This window comes from Chelonia mydas, chromosome 20, assembly GCF_015237465.2.
Source record: "Chelonia mydas isolate rCheMyd1 chromosome 20, rCheMyd1.pri.v2, whole genome shotgun sequence".
In the NCBI taxonomy this organism is placed as follows: Eukaryota; Metazoa; Chordata; order Testudines; family Cheloniidae; genus Chelonia; species Chelonia mydas.
Window position 1 is genome coordinate 16,952,447 of NC_051260.2, and position 18,448 is coordinate 16,970,894.

The 18,448-nt window shown below is 62.8% G+C and overlaps 1 protein-coding gene across 1 annotated transcript in view; it reads left to right on the forward strand.

The window, feature by feature from the left end:
* KANK2 (KN motif and ankyrin repeat domains 2) overlaps positions 1-18,448 on the forward strand; it is a 29,363-nt gene extending 10,915 nt beyond the window's left edge. Inside the window, 16 exon segments of the mRNA XM_043532713.1 lie at positions 4,195-4,310; positions 4,986-5,733; positions 5,735-5,849; positions 5,851-5,907; positions 5,910-6,011; positions 6,013-6,286; positions 6,289-6,405; positions 9,029-9,127; positions 9,234-9,333; positions 9,601-9,792; positions 10,290-10,377; positions 13,492-13,711; positions 13,886-14,028; positions 14,573-14,773; positions 15,099-15,197; positions 15,974-18,448. Coding sequence (XP_043388648.1) covers positions 4,274-4,310; positions 4,986-5,733; positions 5,735-5,849; positions 5,851-5,907; positions 5,910-6,011; positions 6,013-6,286; positions 6,289-6,405; positions 9,029-9,127; positions 9,234-9,333; positions 9,601-9,792; positions 10,290-10,377; positions 13,492-13,711; positions 13,886-14,028; positions 14,573-14,773; positions 15,099-15,197; positions 15,974-16,036 — 2,655 coding nt within the window. The 5' untranslated portion in view covers positions 4,195-4,273 and the 3' untranslated portion in view covers positions 16,037-18,448.

The following is an 18,448-nucleotide window of genomic DNA, read 5'->3' on the forward strand; positions in this document are numbered from 1 at the left end:
TGCTCCCCTCCCCTGCCCATCCCCCCCTCCACCCTCCCTCTCTCCCTGTGCTCCCCTCCCCCTTTCCCTGTGCTCCCCTTCCCTGCCCATCCCCCCTCCCCCTCCCCCTCTCCTTGTGCTCCCCTCCCCTGCCATCCCCCCTCCCCCTCCCCCTGTGCTCCCCTCCCCCTCTCCCTGTGCTCCCCTCCCCTGCCATCCCCCTGCTCTCCCCCCACTGCCCATCCGCTCCATCCCCAACTCCCGTGCTCCCCCCTCGCCTGCTGCAGTCCCCCCATCGCCCATCCCCCTCCCCATCTCCCCCCACCTCTCTCTGCCCTTCCCCTTCACTGCCCTATCTGCTCCCCTAGCCCCTGCCCCTCCCCGCTCCCCCCTTCCCTTCTGCCCTCTCCCCGGCTCACACAGACCCTCCCCCCCACCTCCCTCCCATTTCTCCAGCTTCCTGCCCCTGCCCCCCGCTGGGTCAGCAGCCCCAGGTCTCAAATCAGCCACCAAAGGGGCCGGAGCCCAGAGCTGGGGGGGGCCCAGGGCTGGGGGGCAGGGGCTGCGGGTGGGGCGTGAGGGGCAACCGGCAGGGCTGGGGGGCAGGGGCTGCGGGTGGGGCGTGAGGGCACCGGCAGGGCTGGGGGGCAGGGGCTGCGGGTGGGGCGTGAGGGGCACCGGCAGGGCTGGGGGGGCAGGGGCTGCGGGGTGGGGAATGAGGGCACCGGCAGGGCGGGGGGGCAGGGGGCTGCGGGTGGGGAGTGAGGGGCACCGGCAGGGCTGGGGGGCAGGGCTCTGGTGAAATGGGCAGAGGGCCTGATCCTGCTCTGCGCTCTGCCTCCCCCCACCGCCCCCCCACCACCCCGGCCTTGGCAGCTCCCAGCCCCAGATGCTGCTTCCTGGGTCTGTGCCTCAAAAGCTCCCCCCCCCGTCCCCCCCGCTTCTATTTTTAAAACCCATTTGTTTTAGTTTCCATCTGATGCTTTAGCTACGGAGCCGCCCCCTCCCCCAGCAACATCCCGTCCTGCCTCCGGCCGGCCGGGGCCGTGCCCCCCAACGGGGGTCCCCGGCACTGGGGAGTCGGGGGCGGGGGGGGGTCACTGGGGAGCTCCTGCGGGTGAGCATTGGGTGGGGGCCTGGGGGGACCAGCGTGCTGGGCCCTGCTCTTCCCCTGGGGGAGCGGGGTCCGGGGCGGCCCCCCACAGCCGCTGGGCCCGAGTCCCTCCTGTCCCCATGGACTAGGGCCTGGGGGGGGGCAGGGACGGGCCCCTCGGTGCGTGGGGGGCAGCGTCTGGCACAACGGGGGCCTGGGCCGTGGGCTGGGGCTCCCGGGCGCCGTCATGACACGAAAACGTCCCGATGCCCCCGGGTCCCATCCTCCTGGCAGAACCCAGCGCCTGGAAACTGGCCAGAAACGGGGGGGGGGCTGACCGATCCAGCACCCAGCACCCACGCTAGCAACCCAGCCGCCCCCCCCCCCCCCGCTGGGCTTACACCCTGCGCCCAGCCCCCCCAGCTGGCGCTTACATCCCCCAACCCTCCCATCTGGCCTCTTACACCCTGCGCACAGCCCCCCCCAGCTGGCGCTTACATCCCCCACCCAGCTGCGCCCCTGCCCCCCCGCTGGTGCTTAACCCCCCGCCCAGCTGTAGGTGGGACAATCTCTCCTCTGCCCCTGCCGCGCCGGGAGCTGCGCTGGTGCCCAGCTGATCTCTGGCAACCGCACGCTTCTCGCCCTCCCCTCCGGGTACCTCCCCCCCTTGTGACCAGATCTCAGCCCCTTGCGGCCTGGGCACCGGCTGCACCGTGAACCCCGGCATCCTGCGAGTGATGCCACCTCCGGTCACTATGGCAGCCTCGGCGGGGGTGGGGGGGGGGGTTGCTCCTTGGCTATGAACTATTTTCCCTTCTGCTTGATTTTGTTGCTTCCTAATTGGCTGACTGGGCCGGGGGAGAGGGGGGTTGCAAAGGGGAAACACCGGGTGCTGTAGATTGGATGGTGCCCCCCCCCCACGGGCTGAGCAGGGGGCTCGGGGCCCAGTTATCCCCCCGCCCCCCCAGCGCCATTCCCAGAGCACCAGGGCAGCGGATCCCTCTGCCCCTAAGGCCGACATCGCAGGGAGGGGGCGCAAAGGCCCAACGACCTAGCGGGACATGGAAAAATCAATGGGCACCAGCCATGTGCTGATGTGGGTCAGGCTTTGCCGGGGGCAGCTGCCCAGGGGGCGGGGGGCCGTGAACAGCCCCGGTCCAGCAATGCCTTTGGTGCGTTTCTGCTGCTGGCGAGGGAAGGGGGCGCGTGTGCCCCCTGTCTGGGTCTCTCACCCGTGTCCGTGTGTCCGTCTCGCCCCCCGAGCCCGGCGGCCTCTCCGGTTCTCTGTGCCGCTTGCATCCCGGCTCAGGGCTTTGCCGAGGTGCGTGGGGCAATGCGGGTGAGTGCAGGCCCTGTGGGCAGGCAGCTGGGGGGGGCGGGTGCACCCCGAGATTAACACAGCGTCAGAGCCCTGTGCTCTGGGGTTGGCACACCAGCCCCACCCCCTTGGCATCGGGTCTGTAGGGATCACGCAGGACTCCTGGGTTCTCTCCCCAGCGCTGGGAGGGGAGTGGGGTCCGGGAGAGCCGGGGTGCTGGGAGCCAGGACTCCTGGGTTCTCTCCCCAATTCTGGGAAAGGAGCCCGGTCTCCCAGCCACCACCTCCTCCCCAAGCCACGCTCCTGTCCCGCCGCCAGGCATCGATGTGCCCGGCAGAGGGATCCAGTCCCCTGCCAGGGAGGCCGGACCAACCCCAGGGGGGCGCTTTCCCCCTCCCAGCGAGACGCTGGTCTTGGCCCAGTTCCCCAGCCCCCTCCCCTGCCCAGCATCAGACTTCCCAGAGGCCTGGCACCGGGAATGACCCCGCCAGGAGCTCCGCTTGGCCAGGGGGCTGGAAAGTCCCTGTGGCTCCCTGGCCCCTGTCACTGGTTCTCTGCGCCTGGCTCCTTTGCAGAAATGCCCTTGGCGTGACGGTGCCAGGGGGCCGGAGCTCCAGCGGGCCTCCCCTGCGGCTGACCGAGCAATGCCAGCTCACCCCAGCTGAGCAGCCTGGCCAAGCAGCTCACGTTAATGCCTGGCTGGGGAATGGGGTCCAGTGGTTAGAGCGGGTGGGGGTCAGAGCCAGGACTCCTGGGTTCTCTCCCTGGCTCTGGGAGGGGAGTGGGGGCTGGTAGGTTAGAGCAGGGTGGGGCTGGGAGCCAGGACTCCTGGGTTCTCTCCCTGGCTCTGGGAGGGGAGTGGGGGCTGGTAGGTTAGAGCAGGGTGGGGCTGGGAGCCAGGACTCCTGGGTTCTCTCCCTGGCTCTGTGGGAGGAATGGGGGCTGGTGGGTTAGAGCAGGGTGGGGCTGGGAGCCAGGACTCCTGGGTTCTCTCCCTGGCTCTGGGAGAGGAGTGGGGTCTAGTGGGGGGTCAGAGCAGGACTCCCCCCAACAGGTCCCGGGCTCCACACTGGGTGGGGGGACCCTGCTCTGGGCTCCAGGCATGGATGGAGTGGGGAAGAGACCCCCTGCAGTCGGAGGGGCTCTTGGGGGAGGGAGTGTGAGGGAGGGGGACGCTGTGGGTCAGTGGGAGGCCATGTCCCCGCCCCGTGACTGGCTGAGCAGGCTGGGGAGGGGACACCCCGTAGGACCCCCCAGCGAGCGGATGGGGGAGGGCGGGATCCATGCTGCTGGCTCAGGGCCCAGCCTGGCGGGGCCAGGAAACCAGACGCAGCAGATGGGAAAGTGCTGGGGGGGTCTGGGCGCTGGGTCACCGGGAGGGCGAGAGCCAGGGGCGGGGCGGGGGGGCGGTACGGGGCCTGGAGAGTCAGGCTTCGAGCAAACTGGGATCTTGGTGGAGGGGAGCGGGGCTGGGAGCCAGGACTCCTGGGTTCTCTCCCCGGCTCTGGGAGGGGAGGGGGGGCTGGTGGGTTAGAGCAGGGGCGCTGGGAGCCAGGACGCCTGGGTTCTCTCCCCGGCTCTGGGAGGGGAGGGGGACTGGTGGGTTAGAGCAGGGGGGCTGAGAGCCAGGACGCCTGGGTTCTCTCCCCAGCCCTGGGAGGAAAGTGGGCGTGTAGCGGTTTGAGGCAGGACTCCTGGGCCAGCCAGTCCCCTCGAGGCTGGGGGGGCCTGGAGCTAGATGGGCCCCCTGGTCGGTCTCCTCCCCCGGCCGTGTTCCCAGCCACGTCACTGCCTCTTGTTGCAGGTCATGGGGCTGCGTCTTCCCGCTTGCTAAGGGCTCCCCGGGATTTCGGTGACAGGCTGAGGCGGGGACCCGGGCCGGGATGGCGCAGGTGCTGCACATGGAGTCCGGTTTCCCAGGTGAGCGCTTGTGCTCAGGGCGCAGGGAGTGCAAAGACCTCTGGGCCCGCTTTGCAGAGCTCAGGTGTGAAACCAGGAGTCCGGGCCAACGTCTGCCCTCAGTGCGGTTTCGGTCGAACCCAAGAGCCTCACTTCCTGTCCAGTGCAGCGGTGCTGTGGGGTGTTAGTCAGCTGCTGTGCCCCACCCCAGAGGTGGCTGCACTCTACCCATGAGACATGGAAGCTGCCTGGGCACCTATAGGTGGTAAATTAGTTTTCTAAGGACCTTTGGGTTCTTCCAGGGTGCAAGGCGCTGGATAAATCCAAATCCCATGGGCCTAACGCTGTTCCTGGTTTCTGTTCCCAGCTCGGCGAGGGGAAGTAGGGTCTAGCGGTTAATGTGTGTGTGGGAGGGGGGCTGGGAGCCAGGACCTCCTGGGCTCTATCCCCAGCTCTGGGAGGGGAGGGGGCTGGGTGCCAGGACTCCTGGGTTCTATCCCCAGCTCGGGGAGGGGAGTGGGTTAGTGAGGCGGGGGCTGGGTGCCAGGACTCTGGGGGTCTAGTTACTGATGCACTTGGGGGTAACGTTCTCGTGGCTCAGTTTTTCTCTCTCTGCAAACAGGGACGGGGGCGGGGTGGGGGAGTCAGCTAACGCCTGTGCACCCCCACTGACCCCTGCCCTCCCCCGGCTTGCAGGGAAGCCCACCCCCACCTCCCCCGCCGCCTTCGGGGCCCAGGAGCCGCAGCTGCCCTACTCGGTGGAGACGCCGTACGGCTACCGCCTCGACCTGGACTTCCTGAAGTACGTGGACGACATCGAGAAAGGCAACACCATCCGGCGGGTCCCGGTGCACCGGCGGCCCCGGCACAGCTCCCTGCCCCGCGGCGCCGGATCCTGGTGGACTTCCACCGAGTCCCTGTGCTCCAACGCCAGCCTGGACAGCCGCCACTCCTCCTACTCCTACTGCGCCCCCGGCTTCTACCCCCCGGGCGGGACGGGCGCCTTCAACGCCCGCGTGGAGAAGACCCTGCTGGACGCCCGCAAGAAGCTGGAGGACCAGGCGGGGGGCCTGGGGAGCCTGCACAGCAGCGTCTCGGGCTCCACCAGCTCCCTGCTGGGCGGGCAGCCCCCCGGCGCGCAGGCCGGGTTCACCCCGCTGGGCTCGGGGCTGTCCACGCCCGTGTGCCCCAGCCCCGGGCACCTGCAGCATGTGCGGGAGCAGATGGCCGTGGCCCTGCAGAAGCTGCGGCAGCTGGAGGAGCAGGTGAAGGTGATCCCGGTGCTGCAGGTGAAGGTCTCGGTGCTGCAGGAGGAGAAGCGGCAGCTCAGCGTCCAGCTGAAGAGCCAGAAGTTCCTGGGCCACCCAGGCGGGTTTGGGAAGGGCAAAGCCAGGGGCGAGCTCTACATCGAGATCCCGGAGGAGGGCGGGGGCGGGGAGGGGGCCCACCTCCCCGCTGCGGGGGAGCCGGAGGCCGGATTCGGGGGGCTCGGCCCCCCTGAGCCCCCCGCCGGCGGCAGAGCGGAAGGAGGTGAGGTCGGTGGGGGTGGGGACGTCGGAAGCCGGGGGACCGGCGGAGCGTGGGGGTGGGGGTGAGCGAGCAGGAGCTGGTGCCGGAGGGGGCAGCGCCAGGGCCGCGCTCGCCCTGTCGGCCAAGGTCGCCGTGCTGGAGAAGCAGCTGCAGAAGGCCCTCCGGGAGCTGCAGGGGGCCCAGCAGAAGCTGGCGCAGCCGGGCACGGCCGGGCAGGGAGGGGGCCGCGGGGCAGCGGCGGGCGGAGGGACGCCCCGGCTGGCAGCAGCAGGAGGTGCCCGTCAAGGCGGACACGGTCAAGGTGATCCAGGTGCAGCGGGAGCCGGAGATCGCCGCCAGCAAGGCCACGGGCGTGGCCCACCGGCCGCAGCGGGCACAGAGCCTGGAGACCAAGGAGCCCTACGCTAGCCTGCGGGCCCTGACCCGGGGGGAGCCGGGGACGCCGCCCCAGGCCGTGGTGGTGGAGACGCCTTCCCCGTCCACGCCGCCGCGCCCCACGCCGCCCCCATCCACGGCGTTAAGAAGATCAGCATCGTGGCCGAGCCCCGCGGGGAGGAGACGGGCCCGGGCGGTGGAGCCTCGCCAGGTAGGGCCCAGCGCAGGCATCCGTGGGGGAGATGGGGGGGCTCCCTGTGTCCTTCCTCAGGGGCTCCCCGCCCCCTGGTCAGTGCTGGGGTGGGATTATTGGGGGCAGAGCTAAATGGAAAAGGCCCCGTGTCCCGTTCCCCACCCCCCTGAGCCGGCCCGTCCCCCCCGTCCCCCCACCTGTCCAATGCAGTGCCCCCCAGGGAAAGGCTGCACGTTCTGGTGAGATCTGCACTCGTCCAACCAGCCCGACCTAAACTGGTTCGAAAGCCCAGCTACGGGGCACGTCTACACGGCCCAGCGAGGTGCGGTCTAACTGGCCGCAGCTCTGGTGAGTGAGCGGTGGGTAGGAGTCGAACGCAAGTTAGCAGATCAAGGTCAAAATCATAAGGGCGTCTGGAGTTTAATGTGACCTCCAAATTCCTCTTGATTAGGCTCGTTACTCGAGTTAAGGGTAAGAAGACAGCTGGGTTTTGCAGGGAACAACGGGCCCTGAGTTCATAGGTCCATCGATTAGAACCGGGCTTGGAAGGGTCAGATTTTTCTCAGGGACTGCCGATGTCACGGCACGGACCCAGCCGAAAGATCTCGCCCATGGCAGTCTGCGAAGCGCACAGGCGGGCGAAGCCAGCGAGCCGCTGCTTGAGACTCCATCGGCGTTCGACTTCAGGCTGCTCCCCCGGGCTTCTTGGACCTGTGCCCCGGGCGGTTTGGGTTGGACCGGTTTGCAGCATGTCCCTTTTGGACGCTCGGCGGCTGCAGTAAAAAACAATTCCTGCCTGCCCCTCCGTACTATCCCACCAGCGGGGAAACTGCAAAGCAGTGCTTGGACCCCGTCAGCCAGCGCAACTGGGGAAACCGAAATCGATAAAAATAGAGAAAAGATGCTTAAAAATAAACTTTGCCGGCCATCAAAATGAGTCCAAAATAAACCCGCTGGCTGCCGAGCCTCGCACGGCCAGCTGGGCCGCAGTGAGCGTGGGCTCCGGTCTCCTGGGGAACTTGGGCCCTGGGACTTCGGGCATTAGAGGGAGATCTCGCCAGAACCCAGCCCGTGTTGAGTTTAAAATGTCCAGCGTCCGTCCCCGTTGGAACCAGAGCAGAATCCGGTGCCGACGGCTCCTGCAATAACAGCACTGGCCGTCCCCCGTCTCCGGCCTGCCCGAAATCGCGGGGGGACACCGCTGGCCGTCCCCCATCTCCCGCCTGCCTGAAATCGCGGGGGCCACCGTTGGCCGTCCCCCGTCTCCCGCCTGCCCAAAATCGTGGGGGGTTGTTTGGAGAGGATGGTTGGGGCCAGCTGCTTCGAGCAGACGAGAGAGACTTTAAGCAGCCTCCTCCCTGGGGAGATCAAAGGGGGCTGGGAATCCAGGAGCCTGGCGAGCTCTGGGTCTTGTCAGTCCTTTCCCGGCGGCTGGATGGATAAACCCACTTGCCCCCCAGTCCCATTGCTCGTGCCTCTGGGGTGGCTCCAGGCTTGTTTCCTGGGGCCCCAGCTCTCTCCACAAATGTCCAGCCTGTCCTTGGGGGAGGGGGTCTGAGCCTCTTTAGTGCCTTCCCCTCTCCCTGTCCTGCCCAGACCCCGTGTCACTTCCAGCAGCCTTGGGGCTGCTCTACCGCATGCATGGCCGAGCAGAGAATACCCAGAATGTGCTCTGGCCGTGCCCCTGACCCGTCCCCCTACACCAGGGAGCAGCGACCTCGGAGGGGCACTTCCACCACGGGGGCGGGGCGAGCATCACTGAGAATTGGGCCCCTTCTTGTTGACTGAGGGGTCTCTGGTCTCACAAGTGGAGTTGGAGGGGGGGATGGATGTGGGGGGCAGCTGGTCTAAACCTAAGAGCTGGAAGGGGAGATGGGGGCTGGCTGGGGGGAAGGCCTGGGAGGGAGCTGGGGGTGGGGCGGGGAAAGGGTTGTGCGGGGCTGGGAAACCACACAAGACAGTGAGTGCAGCGCAGGACACCTGGGTCCCTTCCCAGCCCTAGCCAGGGATTGTAGCTTCATGGCTAGAGGCCTGGGAGCCCGGACTCTTGGGTCCCCCTCCTGGCTAGAGGTCCTGGGAGCCCGGACCCCTGGGTTCCCCTCCTGCCTAGAGGTCCTGGGAGCCCGGACCCCTGGGTCCCCCTCCTGCCTAGAGGTCCTGGGAGCCCAGACCCCTGGGTCCCCCTCCTGCCTAGGGGCTCTGGACTGCTGAAGCTGAGGCCGGAGCTTGAGATTTGATTAGCGTCCTTGTTAGTTCACCATTACCATGAGCCGGTCTCATTGCATCACCCAGTGTCGTCCCCCCAGATTGCCCCACATGCCGGGGGGGGGGGGGGGGGGGGCTAGAGGGTGGAACGGGACCTGCTGGGGAGGCACTGGGCCCATGGATGCAAGGATTGCTGCTGAGGGGGGGGCAGGGGGTCTCTGATCCTATCTCCCAACCACCCCCCCCCGAACCTCTTAGAGCCCCTCCCCCACACTCCACCATCCCCCTGCCCGCTGGGCACCTGTCACAGCCTTGCTGGGCCAGCCCCAGCCGGCATCCAAGCATCTCCCCTCCCCCGTCAGCCAGCCCAGGGTCAGTGGTGCCACCTGGGCATGGGTCTGTGTCTCTAACCCTGCCCCCTTCGCCCCCCCTCCAGAGCCCCCCGGAGCCCCCCAGAAGCCAGAGGCTGCAGTCGCCCCGGACCTTGTCCCAGCTCAGCCAGCTGCACCGTGTCCAAGCAAGGCAGAGGACCCAGGTGAGGGGCGTGGTGGGCCAGGAGCTTCAGGAGCGGCCAAGGGGCTTCAGGGGCGGGGGGCTCGGGCCGGTCTCTGATCCTGGCCTCTCTGCTTGTCTCCCCGCAGCCTCGGCGCAGGGGGGCGTCAGAACCGGCACGAAGCGGCAGGGGGAGGCCCCGGAGATGGCGGGCAAGAAAAGTCTCCAGTTTGTGGGCGTCAACGGCGGGTAAGGAGAACTGCAGAGCAGGAGGAGAGGGGGCTGGTGGCCAGGACTCCTGGGTTCGCTTCCTGTTTCAGGAAATGGGGGTCTAGTGGTTAGAGCGGGGTGGGCGGGGCTGGGTGTTAGGACTCCTGGGTTCTATTTGCCAGCTGTGGAGGGGAGTGGGGGTCTAGCGGTTAGAGCAGGGGGGCTGGGAGCCAGGACTCCTGGGTTCGGGGAGGGGCGCAAGGCCTGGTGCTGCCCTGCCAGCTCTGACCCCACTCCCCATCTCAGGTACGAGTCCACTTCCTCGGGCTCCAGCACAGCCGAGAACTCCTCCGACAACGAGAGCACGGAGAGCGAGTACCATGAGGCCAGCGAGGGGCCCCCGGCGGGGCAGGTGCCGGCCCCCCAGAGAGTCCTGGCAGAGGGCAACACGGCGACGGCAGGGGAACCCCCCAGCACGGCACAAGGAAGAACCACTGGGTAACTGTACAGGGGTCTGCGCCCTCATGCAAGGGGAGTGGGGTTGGGGGTTAGACCAGGGAGCCAGGACTCCTGGGTTCTCTCCCAGCTCTGGGAGGGGAATGTTGTGCCAGGGATTTGTCTGGATCCTAGCTAGGCTAACGCCTTCAGCACCTGGTTGGGCTCTGCCCCCACCCAGCTGGGACTAACCTGGGCCCAGGCTGGGCTCTCGGGGCTGCAGCCAGAGCCGGGATCATGCCCTGAGCAGCTGGCTCCTTGGCTTCCGTCTGTCCTGAACCATGCCTGGGGAGGGCAGCTCTCCCCTCCGGCCACCTTGCCCTGGCCCTGCTGCCCGTTAGGCCCAACATAACGCCTCGGATGCCACTTTCAGGGTCCAGCCCCCTCTGCAGGGCTCACTAGAGTCCCTGGCTCGTCCTCTCATCCCCCCCCAGATTCAGGATTCCCCCCCCGCAATGGGTTAGACCCCACTAACCCCCTGCTCCCACCTCTCGTTGCAGGACAGGACTCAGCCCGGAGTTGTTAGCGGCCTGTGAAACCCTGCGGAAGTACCTGGAGAGCCCAGACCTGCTCATGGACAAGGAGATGGTACGGAGAGATAAGGGGCCCGTGCGCGGGTCTAGAACCTGGGACCTCAGGGTACGACAGCCCAGGCTGCTTCTGCCGGAGCTACAGGATCTAGAGCACCTGCTGTACACAGAGTGGCCACTGTGTGTGTGGCGGGGGGGGACAGCGAACTATCCTGGTGCAGGCTGTGGGTGGAGGCAGAACTCCCGGGTTCTCGCTGCTTTCTCCTGGCAGAGGGCTTTCCTCAGCGAGCCCAGAACACACCCCACCAGCCTCGGGCAGCGAGACACGGCCCAGCTTCCTGCCCAGCAGGTGGTTTAATGGACGTGGAGGAACGAACAAGAATAATCCCTAGAGCTCAGATCCCTTTGAAAAGCAGGTCACAGAATCGTCATCTGAGAAACCGAGGCACTGGGCGGGGATGTGACCTGCCCCAGCTCATCCAGCGGGCCTAGGGCAGAGCTGGGAGGAGATCCCCGGGCTCCTGAGGGCCAGGGCAGTGCCCTACCCTTTAGGCCACGCTGCCTCCCTTCACACTGCCCTCTTGGCTAGCTGCAGGGAGCACCCCGGGAAGGGCCAGGGGTTATACAACGTGAAGCCCGGCCGAAGAGCCCGCAGAGGGGCTCAAACAACCGGGAAATTCCCCGGCAGGATTCTGCCAGCGAAGCAGAGCAGCACCGGGAGGTGAAAGTGACGCGGCCTTAAAGTGAAATGAGGCACCTCGTTCATGTCAGCTGAGAGAAACAGGGTGGGGGGGATTGAAACAGAGCAAAAGCAGGTGCCAGGCAAAGATTTGCTCCTGTTAATTCTTTGTACTAGGGTTAGAGGGTAATGACCCCAGCCAAAATCAGAGCCCCATCGTGCTGGGCGCTGCACAGCCCTGGCTGAGACTGGGGGGGTCTAGGGTCAGAGCAGGGGGTCTGGGAGCCAGGAGTGACAGGTTCAGTCACAGAGACCCCCTTGGGACTGTCACCTGATGTGCTGAGACTTCTGAGCCCGTTTTCCCTGCCAGCTTGGGACTCCAGAACCCTGCCTTGTCGAGCCAGACACGCCACCCAGGGTCTGAACCAGGCCCCCAAAGCTGCAGACGTAACTGAAAACAGCTCAGCAAGTGCTCCTGTCTCCAGCCCCCAGACACCCAGCTCCCAGTGGGATCCAAACCCCAAATAAATCCGTTTTGCTCAGTATAAAGCTTATACAGGGTAAACTCATAAATTGTCCACCCTCTATAATACTGATAGCACAGCTCTTTGCTCCCCCAGGAATTAATCACTTACTCTGGGTTAATTAATAAACAAAAGTGATTTTATTAAGTATAAAAAGTAGGATTTAAGTGGTTCCAAGTAATAACAGACAGAACAAAGTGAGTTACCAAGCAAAATAAAACAAAACACACAAGTCTAAGCCTGATACATTAAGAAACTGAATACAGGTAAATCTCACCCCTAGAGATGTTCCAATAAGCTTCTTTCACAGACTAGACTCCTTCCTAGTCTGGGCCCAATCCTTTCCCCTGGTACAGACCTTGTTAGTTCCCGTTCAGGTGGTAACTAGGGGATTTCTCATGACTGGCAGCCCCCTTTGTTCTGCTCCACCCCCTTTTATAGCTTTGGCACAAGGTGGGACTCTCTTGTCTCTCTGGGTCCCCACCCCTTCTTCTAAATGGAAAAGCACCAGATTTAAGATGGATTCCAGTACCAGGTGACATGGTCACATGTCCTGTGAGACCCCTCAAGCCTTCATTCTTCCAGGCCTGACTCACAGGAAGGCTTGCAAGTAAACAGAGCCATCTACAGTCAGTTGTCCTGGTTAATGGGAGCCATCAAGATTCCAAACCTCCATTAATGGCCCACGCTTTGCATAATTACAATAGGACCTCAGAGTTATATTTCATATTTCTAGTTTCAGATACAAGAATGGTACATTCATACAAATAGGATGACTACGCTCAGTGGATTATAAGCTTTGTAATGATACCTTACACGAGACCTTTTGCTTAAAGCATATTCCAGTTACATTATATTTACACTCATAAGCATAAAAAGAAAAGGAGTACTTGTGGCACCTTAGCGACTAACCAGTTTATTTGAGCATGAGCTTTCGTGAGCTACAGCTCACTTCATCGGATGCATAGCATATCGTGGAAACTGCAGAAGACATTATATACACACAGAGACCATGAAACAAAACTTCCTCCCACCCCACTCTCCTGCTGGTAACAGCTTATCTAAAGTGATCATCAAGTAGGGCCATTTCCAGCACAAATCCAGGTCTTCAAATCCAGACTCCAGCGAGAAACTGCTGAATTGGAATTCATTTGCAAATTGGATACTATTAATTTGGGCTTGAATAGAGACTGGGAGTGGCTAAGTCATTATGCAAGGTAGCCTGTCTCCCCTTGTTTTTTTCCTACAAACCCCCCCCAAGACGTTCTGGTTAAACTTGGATTTATGCTGGAAATGGCCCACCTTGATTGCTGTGCACATTGTAAGGAGAGTGGTCAGTGTGGATGAGCTATTGCCAGCAGGTGAGTGAGTTTGTGTGTGTGGTTTTTGGAGGGGGGTGTGTGGGGGGGGGTGAGAAAACCTGGATTAGTGCTGGAAATGACCCACCTTGATTATCATGTGCATTATAAAGAGAGGTTTCAAAGAGGGATGGGCTATTACCAGCAGGAGAGTGAGTTTGTATGTGTGTGGGGGGGGGGGGAAGGGTAAGAAAACCTGGATTTGTGCTGGAAATGGCCCTACTTGATGATCACTTTAGATAAGCTGTTACCAGCAGGAGAGCGGGGTGGGAGGAAGTTTTGTTTCATGGTCTCTGTGTGTATATAATGTCTTCTGCAGTTTCCACGATATGCTATGCATCCGATGAAGTGAGCTGTAGCTCACGAAAGCTCATGCTCAAATAAACTGGTTAGTCTCTAAGGTGCCACAAGTCCTCCTTTTCTTTTTACGAATACAGACTAACACGGCTGTTACTCTGAAACCACTCATAAGCATATTTCCATAAACATATGGAGTGCAACATCACACCAGGACTCCTGGGTTCTGTCCCAGCTCTGGGAGGGGAGTGGGGGCTGGTGGCTAGAGCCTCCAAAAGCTCGCGGGCGACACCCCTCTCCCTGTCTCCCCCCAGAAGGCCGCCTACACCCTGGTGCTGCAGGACTGGCTGCAGCTGTCGTGCCACAGGGAGGCTGCCCCTGAGGCCGTGGGGGGGCGCCTGGCCGCGTACCGCGCCCTCTCACCCCGGCTGCTGGAGTTCGTCCTCAACATGGCGGACGGGAACGGGAACACGGCCCTGCACTACACCGTCTCACACTCCAACTTCCCCGTTGTCCAGCGCCTCCTGGAGACCGGTGAGGGGCCACAGAGGGGAGAGTGGGGGCTAGTGGTTAGAGCAGGGGGTGTGTGGAGAGCCCAGACTCCTGGGTTCTATTCCAGCACTGGGATGGGGGTGGGGGCTAGTGGTTAGCAGAGCAGGGCGGGGTGGGGGGGGATCTTCCCTCTACTGACTCTGTTTCCCTCCCCAGGCCTGTGCAACGTGGACAAGCAGAACAAAGCAGGCTACACGGCCATCATGCTGACGGCGCTGGCCGCCACCCGCTCCGACAAGGACATGGCCACCATCCAGCAGCTGCTGCAGCTGGGCGACGTCAACGCCAAGGCCAGCCAGGTGTGGGAGGGGGCAGGCCAGGAGCACGGGGGCGTGGGGGACTGGCCGGGGCGGGGGCGGGGGGAACTGGCTGGGAGCGTGGGGGGCTGGGGGCTGGCTGAGGAGTGGGACTGGCCAGGAGTGCAGGGTGCTGGAGCCTGGCCAAAGCAGGGCGGGGGAACTGGCTGGGAGCGTGGGAGGCTGGGGGCTAGCTGGGGAGTGGGGCTGGCCAGGAGTGCAGGGGGCTGGGGACTGGCCGGAGGGGCGGGGGTTGGATGAACTAGCCTGGGTGCAACCCCTTCCACCCCACCTGGCCCACGCCTCACCCCACGCCCTTCCCTACGGATTCCTCCCTCACCCCCCCAGCTCGCTCTCCCCCCCACCCACAGACACCCCCCACCCCTCCTGTCTCCTGTGGACTCCTCCCCCTATAGATCTCTCCTGAGATTCGCCCCCCCCGTCCTCCCTCCCCCATCAATCTCTCCCCTCGCACTGAGTTTCCTCCTTCCCACCTGCCCCCATGGATCAATCCCACAAGCTCTGCCTGACCCCGGGCTCCCCGCAGGCAGGGCAGACGGCCCTGATGCTGGCCGTGAGCCACGGGCGCCAGGACATGGTGGGGGCTCTGCTGGCCTGCGCGGCCGACGTGAACCTGCAGGACGCCGACGGCTCGACGGCCCTGATGTGCGCCTGCGAGCACGGCCACGCCGAGATCGCCCGCCTGCTGCTGGCCACGCCCGCCTGCCACGTGGGCCTGGCCGACCACGTGAGTGCCACGCCCGGGGGGCAGCCCAGGGACTGTGTCAGCATCCCCGGCCTGGTAGCTTAAAGGGGGGCCCTCGAGGTGGGGACGGGGGGAGACCCAGCTTTGCAGATACTCCGAGGGGTGTGGGGGGAGCTTATGCAAATGCGGTGATGTCCTGATTTGCATATTGGCCTGTGCGTCACCCCACTGCGGAACCATTCCCCCACGGGGTGGGTGCTAGCTGCTTTGGGGCAGCCAGAGGGGCCAGGAGCATCGGGGGGGGGCAGCTGCGGAGACGGGACAGGTCACCCCAAGCGGGCGCCCCTGACCCCGTCCCCCCCCGCAGGACGGCAGCACGGCCCTGTCCATCGCGCTGGAGGCCGGGCAGAACGACATCGCCGCCATGCTCTACGCCCACATGAACTTCGCCAAGCCGCCTTCCCCGGTGAGTGATGGGTGTGCCCCCCACCCCGCATGGCCCCCCTGGGTGCAGACAGAGCCCGGCCCGGGGCGTGTAACACGCACCCCCCCACACTGATACAGACAGAGCAGGGCCAAGCCAAGGGGCATGTCCAGCTTTCCCGGGCTTGGGCCCTGTTTTTCGGTGCCCCCCGCTGGCTCCCCCAGCCCCTAGTGGCTCTAGCTGGGGGGAGCCATGGGGCAGCGCTGCCCTGAAAGAGGGAGCTCTGGCTGCCGGGCGTCTGGGAGCCCCGAGGACGGGGCAGCGAGCAAGCCAGGCAGAGCTGGGGGCAAGCAGCCCCTCGGCACGCAGCAGGAGCGGGGTGGGGCAGCCCAGTGCCCAGGGCCCCTCTGGGAGACAGAGCCTGCAGGGGCTGGTGTCCTCTCCCAAGGGTGGGATGGGGGGACAGAGTCTTGGGTGGGGGGGAGGCCTGGGCGTGTCTCACACACAAAGACACCTGCAGATGCAGACCGAGCCGGGTGGGCTGCTTCTGGAGTGGTCGGCACGGCTTAGAGCCGGCTGGCCCCCGGGTCTGGGCCGTTATCCCCGGCTCTGAGAGAGGTTCCCTGAGCACGGCTGAGTGGACGACCTGGGCTGGGACTCAGCAGCCCTGGGTTCGAATTCTGGCTCTGTTGTGCATGAGCAGTGGCGTGTCCTGTGCCCGCTCCATGCCTCAGTTTCCCCAGCTGTTAAATGGGGACAGGGAGCGGGCGGACGGGGCCAAGGCCGGGTCGACACTGAAGCCAAAATGTTCTTTCCAGGGGACCCCAAAGCAGCCAAAAGCTGAGACCGCAGCAGCCGTCCTGCCCACCGAGGCTCAGTAGCGGAGGAGGGACCTGCCGTGTTTCTCGCCCAGGCAGCCCCGAAGACAGCGATCGCGATGTGGGGGGAGGAAGGGGGCGGGTCTCGAGGGAATGCCGTCCACCCCAAGCACTGAAACTTACGAAGGCCCGTCCCTCCTGCGGTCCGAGCCGAGCCGCTGGAGCCTCTGCGTCAGCCGGAGCCGGGGGGCGGCTGCCGCTGGCTGGGGGGAGTTGGGATGGATGTTGGGGGGCAGCAAGGACACGAGACAAAGGAAGCCGGAGACAAGCTCAGTGGTGGAAATCGGGCAGCTGCGTTTTCTACGTCTCCACTGGATTCGGTCCCACAGGGAAGGACCCGCGACTGTGGGCCCTGTCACAGCTGGTTTGACAGGCTCCGCTCCAGCAGCAGCTGCATCGCCCTGGCCTGCTTCTGGCAGACACGGGATTCCCGTCCAGGGGCCATTCCTACACGCCATGGAAATTCACGCGAGCCGGGAGCTCCCCTCCCCTGTCCCCCCATTGGACTGTAGCTGGAGACGGGGGGCTCTTTGGTGCATTGTGGGTACTCCGTCCATCTTCAGGTGACAGACCCAGACTCCTCCTGTGCGTGTGACCTTGGGCAAGTCACATTCTGTCGCTCTGTGCCTCAGTTTCCCGTCTGGATTTTTTTTCCCCACTTAAAAAAGCTGGCTCTACTCCATGTTATTTCTGTGATGGAAGCAGCTGGGGCTCTGTTTCTAGAATCGATTTTAAAGGGAGCAGGTTTTTAAAAAAAACCTTCCTAAAAATTCCAGCCTGGTAAATACCCACACAACTCATAGGGTGTTAACTGTCTGGAGGTTGCATGGATTAATTACCCTACCTGGCCAGTAGGGGGCAGCACCTCCTCTCTCTCTATACTTACCTAGCTCTCTATATAAAAAGAACAGGAGGACTTGTGGCACCTTAGAGACTAACCAATTTATTTGAGCATAAGCTTTCGTGGGCTACAGCTCACTTCATCGGATGCATTCAGTGGAAAATACAGTGGGGAGATTTATATCCACAGAACATGAAGCAATGGGTGTTACCATACACACTGTAAGGAGAGTGATCGCTTAAGGTGAGCTATTACCAGCAGGAGAGCCGGGGGGGACCTTTTGTAGTGATGATCAAGGTGGGCCATTTCCAGCAGTTGACAAGAACGTGTGAGGAAGTGTTTGTGTGGGGGGAAGGGCGGGGGAATAAACAAGGGGAAACAGTTTTACTTTGTGTAATGACCCATCCACTCCCGGTCTCTATTCAAGCCTAAGTTAATGGTGTCCAGTTTGCAAATTAAGTCCAATTCAGCAGTCTCTGGTTGGAGTCTGTTTTTGAAGTTTTGTTGTTGAAGAATTGCCACTTTTAGGTCTGAAATCGAGTGTCCAGGGAGGTTGACGTGTTCTCCGACTGGTTTTTGAATGTTAAAATTCTTGACGTCTGATTTGTGTCCGTTTATTCTTTTACGTAGAGACTGTCCGGTCTGGCCAACGTACATGGCAGAGGGGCATTGCTGGCACAGGATGGCATAGACCACCCATTTTTTCATGTTCTCTGTGCATATCAAATCTCCCCACTGTATTTTCCACTGCATGCATCCGATGAAGTGAGCTGTAGCCCACGAAAGCTTCTGCTCAAATAAATTGGTTAGTCTCTGAGGTGCCACAAGGACTCCTGTTCCTCTTGCGGATACAGACTCACACGGCTGCTCCTCTGGAACCCAGCTCTATGTATCTTTGAGCTGCAAGAACAAAACCTTTTAAGTGCCAAACTTCTCCCAAAAGACATTTCTCTCCGGCCAAAGGACGGGAAAGAAATTGGAACCAAAGGGTGTGGCAAGTGGTTTTAAAAAGAAAGAACTAAGAAGGGAAACATTCCAATTTTATACCAAATCTATAGATTAATATACGCCAAGAATAGAACGACAGATCTACGTTACTTTACCGCCCGGTATTTAGGGCCTCGGCGGACGCAGACGGCCGGACGCAGAGGGCAGGGCTGGCTGCAGCGTTCACAGACCCGCCGGGTGTTTAGCTTCCACATTTACACTCTGCCTTGGTATGAGCCAGTCAGACTTTTAGGGTGATGTCTTATTTTCCCCTCCCCTCCCCCTCCACCCCGACATTTGGGGCTTGGTTCAAAGCCGCGGTACAAATCTGTGTCTTTTTTTTTTTAAGCTTCCATTTGCTGTCTGACCCACCCCACCCCCCAGCCATGTTTATTGAACATTTTATAATCCCCCCCCCGCCCGCGCACGCTAGGGCAGTATCCTGGGGAGGGGGGCGGTGAGCTCAGCACTCAGTTTATACCTGGGGGGGCTGTTTAGTCGCACATACAAAGAGGTGTATTCGCTGATGTCAGTATTACGTTAATCCCATTTATAACCTGTTAAAAATAAAGCTCTTGGAAAAACGA